General features: G+C 35.0%; 1 protein-coding gene across 1 annotated transcript; it reads right to left on the reverse strand.

Annotated features, from left to right (window-relative positions):
- Positions 1-436: 436 nt before the first annotated feature.
- On the reverse strand, positions 437-5,906 carry LOC144445787 (orexin/Hypocretin receptor type 1-like). The gene is made up of 5 exons (XM_078135426.1): positions 5,466-5,906; positions 4,061-4,282; positions 3,157-3,458; positions 1,070-1,206; positions 437-639 (listed from the first exon to the last, which is right to left on the reverse strand). The coding sequence occupies exons 1-5, from the start codon at positions 5,904-5,906 to the stop codon at positions 437-439; spliced, it is 1,305 nt and encodes a 434-aa protein (XP_077991552.1).
- Between the last annotated feature and the right edge of the window lie 390 nt (positions 5,907-6,296).

Here is a 6,296-nt window from a genome sequence, read left to right on the forward strand (position 1 = left end):
ATGAAAGTAGTGTTTCTATGAGACCCGATATGATCTCTTTATACATTAGATGTATTGATCACTGGGTGTGCTGATCGTGAGAGCTCTCATCACCAGCTAAGTATATATGAATGACCGTATGTAGTTGGGCACAGACAAGGAACCTTTTCACTGTCTGCACGAGTAGAGTTGGTTCATTTCTGTTGTCTTACCCTATCAATGGTAAGCTTTCCATTGATGTATGATAATTTACAATTTGCGTCATGTTTCATTATGCTATTGCAAACGTTTTCAGAGGACATTTTGTTTTTCGTGTATAGTAAAGATGAACACTCCTTGATGTAATCCAATCACGATGTTATACCTTCCTCCACCGTGATCTTATGGATCTTCTACTCGTTTCTTTGTCACCGGTAATTCAATATTCTTGAACACTAAATGTCAGAACCAATTTCCGCTACATGCGGACTTTATCACTCGACCTTCTCAATGAAGACATTGTAATTTGTTCCGTATTAGTGTACATGTTGTAAGTCTTTGAGTGGGTACTGCTATTGAAGAATGATGCACGGTATCCAGGTTGATTTCTTCTCCCGCGTCGATTTTTTTTACGAAACCGACAACATCCAAACGCTGCACGGAATTCCCGTCGAAATTTAGCTGAAATGAAAAACCAACCGATTGTATTAATGTCTTGCAGCTAAAAGACAATATACTGTGGGCAAAACCAAGTTGTACATATTTGAATATAAAAGTATGTGAGTTATTTTCTTCTTGTTCTACTTTACAACAATTGTCGATGGTACTGATTATGAATTGCTCAAAATATTAACCGAAACATTCACAATAGCCTGGTATTTTCTGAAAGTAAGCTTGCACAGATTTATCTGCCAAAGTTTCTTCGGTACAAGGCCAGAAAATACTACTGACATAAGGATTTTCTCACTTCTTGTCTTCAACTCGTCGTGACAAGGCTCCATGTAGCAATCCTATTTTACTTAGTTGTGGGGAATATTATATTCAATGAATCCCATACGATATTTGAAAATGACCACCCCAAGAGATTGTGTTAGAGTAACTCGACACTTACCACTGAGAAAGTTATATATGATCGGATTGGTTGCACTGTTTGCATATGCCAACCATTTGGCAAACAGGAAAGGAATGTGGAAATTACCACGGCTTGATAAAGTATTACCGTAATTCGTAAAGACCCATTCAAATTGTCTGTAGAGAAAACAGTTACAGACAATAAATATGATGATATAAATGCTAACGGAGTATATATACACACTTCTGTACCTTGACTAGCTTTCTGATAAAAGAATGCTTGGACGATTTCTCTTAGTAAGATGGCTCTTTGATGGATCAAAATACCGCTTGTGTGTTTGTTGGTCTGTGTGTGCGTGTGTGTGTGTGTGTGTGTGTGTGTGTGTGTGTGTGCGTGTGTGTGTGTGCGTGTGTGTATGTATGTATGTATGTATGTATGCATGTATGTATGTATGTATGTATTTATGTATACATGTGCGTAAAGGGTATGTGTATATGTATGTACATGTGTGTATGTGACAGTTTATGTATGCATGTATGTATGTATGTATGTATGTATGTATGTATGTATGTATGTATGTATTATGTTTTGGCTCGATCTGTTTGTTTGTTTGTTTGTGTGTGTGTGTGTGTGTTTGTTTGTTTGTATAACGTACTTGTCAGTTATCTCGTGCCAACTCAGGATAACAAAATATAAATCCAAATTTTTTCCTAGTTATCATCATGTTGATTGACAGTTGAAGTAATGGTGCTTTGACAAATCCTTGTTATAAATTCCCAAATTACATTTTTGTTGATAAAGGCAAATAGGAATGTTCATAGTAGTTTTCGTAGATGTATGCTTCTTAGCACAAATGGAGCAAAAAGTACAGTAGCCTGTTCAGATCCCATTAAAACACTTATATGATGGTGATACACGCAATACCCATCACATATTGTCTATTGCAAAAATTAATATGACCGATTAAAAGAAAATATATTATATTCATATTGAGGTTGTGAACTTAGATAAACATTGTAGAAATATTAAAGATACAAACTAATAAATACCACCATAGGTCACTAGTTTCATATTATTATACGGCTGTTTGGATATTGGACAATTATTGTTTAATTTGTAATTTCAGAATGTAATTGTAGATTCATTTTAACATTGACAGATAACCATCACCAGTAATGAAATCGATCACATGTTTAACTCTTATAATCGATTTCTAATATATATTTCCTTTTTGTTAGAAAGATAGCTCGCTTATAAATTGCACTTTTTATTACATTAATCATTTCACAAATTTGCGAAATTCCGTAATCGTTCAGGGTTACCATGGGAATAAAACTTTTAATTGCAATTTTCGTCATTTGATACACTATACATGTACATGTATAGAGCAAATAGTTTTAATACAATAAAAGAATTCTATCAATCTGTTTTTCTGAATATAAATGGCTTCACAAGAAACTACACAGTGGCAAGGTACTTAGTAGGTGAGATTCACCTCTCTAACCAACTGGAAACAATGAATCGTAGACTAGCTAGGTATCTATGTAATGTTGCAATAAACTATGTGTTCAATAAGCAGACCACAGATGATGAAGAAAGCAGTCAAGATCATCAATTCTACCAGGATTATTCTGCAAATTTACAATCACCATAGGCCTCATAGGCCAACAAGATACCAACACAGAAACTTTGACTGTTGTTTTGTATGATTCATGATTTAGACGACCTTGCATCGCGAGTACACATGTTGCATAGCGATACAACACTCTAATCATTTTGAATTCAAAGCTCTATATATCTCTGGGGCAATTTTGTAGCCAGGAGACTTGGTTTTTAGGCTTCAGGTAATTGCGTCCCCGAGTGACCTACATAAATATCGTTGTTCCATTGTGTAACGTAGTCAGAATAATTTTATATATAATGAGTTTATACCGTTTGAACGAAAATAGCCAATACCAAGCAGCTGTGAACATATGTGATGTAGTACCAAAGCTACACTCTGTTATCACGGCTGTTTTCATACTCATAGTTGGAGGTCTGTCAGTCGAGTCTTGGCGTTGAAAACACAAACAAAAGCCACTTCTCAGATGGTAAAATTATTAGCCCACGTTTTTTATTTGACATACCTTAAAATGTTGAGAAGATGAAGTGGTAAATAGCAAACTGTAAAAATAATGACCACAACGATCAACATCTTAGCGACCTTTCTTCGAGATAACAATTGGTTCTCTGTTGATGTGTTGACTACGTCTCTGTTTTGGGATTTCTTTCTACCATTACCTGATACTAATGTTCCCGGAAGTGACGTCCAGAGTTGGCGACACACTCTGATGTAGGCAACTGCTATCATTGACAGGGGTATAATATAGCCGATACATACCAGAATACAGTGGTATATCTTTTGATGCATAGTACCACTCCAACCTTTCTGATAGGTGTAGAAAGTTAAAAGTTTAGATTAGGTTTATTCCATTTCAAGTTTCAATTTTAATTCAATTCTTTACTTGACATCAGAAAGAATATATGAATTGAATATATCATATCGGTCCGTGACCGATCACGGCCTTCCTATTTTCAATTTATTGTCATTCCTATTTTCAAAATTAAGTTTCCTACATGACAAATGCAATGCAGCAATTTGTTTCGTAACATCTGCTTAAGATATTAACTTATAAATGCTCTTTTAGTAAAAGAATGATATAACTGATTGAACATTCATTGAACTTTCGATGTCTTTGTCAACGATCATCATCAAACGATGTGGATCGAAAAGTCAGATCGAAAGCTTATTAACGATTTTGAACTGTTTATGCGTTATAACCTGTGTAAGTCAGACAGACAGACAGACAGACAGACAGACAGACAGACAGACAGACAGACAGGCAGGCAGGCAGGCAGTCAGACAGACAGACAGACAGACAGACAGACAGACAGACAGACAGACAGACAGACAGACAGACAGACAGACAGACAGACAGACAGACAGACGATAAATAGAAAAGACTTCTATCCATTCGAGTGAATACCAACCTCATAACACTTTGTCAGGAATATGAATGAAGGTGATGTGTATTCAATTTCATACACCACCGCTTGTGGTATTGGTATAATAAAAGATACTATCCATATAGCTAAAATGATTGATATTGTACGTTTAGCTGTTGCTTTGAATAGTAATGGATGACAGATGGCAAAGTATCGGTCGATGGCTATAGCACTCAATGTGAAGACGGATACACTCATAGAAACAACCTGCAGAAAGAAGAAGAACAAACTTCATATTAGTATACAATACACAGGCCAAGATATTGTCTTTGAACTGAAAACGTGACTTATTTACCCTGATCATTCTAAACCTCGACAATCCTTTGCCACATCATTGGTTCTGGGGTGAGTAAAAACTTTCTAAATCGCCATTATTTTTCTCGATATTTTTCATGAATTAATACTTGCAAATAATTGGTCTCACAGGATTCTTTATTGCCTTTTATAACACATAGTGTAATGGCTAATATATATGTGTCATAACTCAGTTACAAGGAATAACCAAATAGTGCACATTCTTATTACTAAACATTTGCTTAGTTATATGTAAAACTTCCTCCAGCGATTCAGTATTTAGAATAACTTTGTTATGGTTTTCTTGATAAAGTAATATTGTTTAAAATCAGAATTATATCAATCAGCAATTCTGCAAATATATAATCGCATTTGTTTTGGTGGTAAACAGAAACCCAAATAGGGCATAATGTTGTAATAAGATAGAAGTGCCAATCTGATTATCTATCTATCTATCTATCTATCTATCTATCTATCTATCTATCTATCTATCTATCTATCCATCCATTCATACATTTACCTGCTACTTATATATATTATATATATACACAATACATATATACATCTATTTCCATCTATCTATCCACCTATATATCTATCTATCTCACTCTCTCTACCCATCCATCCATCCATCCATATAAATCGACCATATGCTAACTTCATATACATGAGCGAATATATATCCTATGTAAACTTCTCTAGATCTTTTAGTCATTTTAGATCTTACTCCAATTAATAACTCCCCGCAACATAGATAGACACACATACACACATATACATACACATACACATACTCACACACACATACTCACACACACATACACAAACAAACAAACAAACAAACGAACACACACACACACACACATACATACATACATACATACATACATACATACATACATACATACATACATACATACATACATACATACATACATACATACATAATCTCAGTCTATGTGCGTTTAATGAAATATTTTGATTGTTTGGCAAATAGACAAATCAAAATGTTAAGAGTCTGACAATACTGTCGGCATATTATAGCAACCAATCGTACAGGATTCACTTTTCGAATAAGACACAGTTTGGTCCTTACCTGGAAGTATGGTATAATTTTACAAGCAATTTCTCCAAAGTACCATGTTTCTGTTGTCTCAAAGACTACGGTAACGGGCATACAGATGATGGAGACTAGAATATCAGCAAATGATAGGTTCACTATGTAGTAATTGGTGACAGTCCGCATTTGAGGGTTACGAACTACAGCAAAGATGACGAGAACATTTCCACATAGCGTCAGGATGAAGACCACGATGAAAGCACCGATAAATCCCCATTCATGAGATGTAGGAAAGGTAAATTTCTCCACATAATCGAAAAATCCCGTCCATGCTGAGTAATCTCCTTCGTAGGTAATATTTTCAAGGCAGGGAAAAGTCAAGTTGTCCAACGTTTGATTTAAACTTGCATTGTCACATGCATTAGTATTGGCTGTGTTGTCTAGAGGATCAGCGAATGAGTCTTGGTTTACTGACATGACTGCAGACAATTAAAGTCATACAACAGTTTAGAGTTTTAAGAGAGAGGATATAACACCTATTGTAGGTGGAAATTTAGAGGGATGAACGTCGTTGATTCAAACCTGTCTGACGGACATATACGTTCATGAATAGAGAAGGAGTATAAACACTGTTTCTTCATCAACATCGAGGTTGTCAAATTGATTTTGATAGATAATACGTTGAAGATTTGTAATGATTTACTCTCGTTTCAATCATAAACTAGAAGATACCGTACAAATCATTAATTTGAATAAATCATCTTGCGTAGAAAATCAAAGCGATTTCTCATACTCTGAATGACTGTTAGGAATTAAAGATCAGGTGCATCGTCTGTTTATAATGAGATTGTTGATTCATATCACGTG

Source organism: Glandiceps talaboti, chromosome 14, assembly GCF_964340395.1.
Source record: "Glandiceps talaboti chromosome 14, keGlaTala1.1, whole genome shotgun sequence".
NCBI classification, from domain to species: Eukaryota; Metazoa; Hemichordata; class Enteropneusta; family Spengelidae; genus Glandiceps; species Glandiceps talaboti.

Excerpts from the sequence above, each read along its gene's own strand:
- LOC144445787 (XM_078135426.1), bottom strand. The coding sequence starts at position 5,906 with ATGTCAGTAAACCAAGACTCATTCGCTGATCCTCTAGACAACACAGCC. Across the intron at positions 1,207-3,156 it reads CATCTTCTCAACATTTTAAG|ACAATTTGAATGGGTCTTTA; the intron begins GTATGTCAAATA and ends TTTTCTCTACAG. Across the intron at positions 640-1,069 it reads CATATATAACTTTCTCAGTG|CTAAATTTCGACGGGAATTC; the intron begins GTAAGTGTCGAG and ends TTTTCATTTCAG.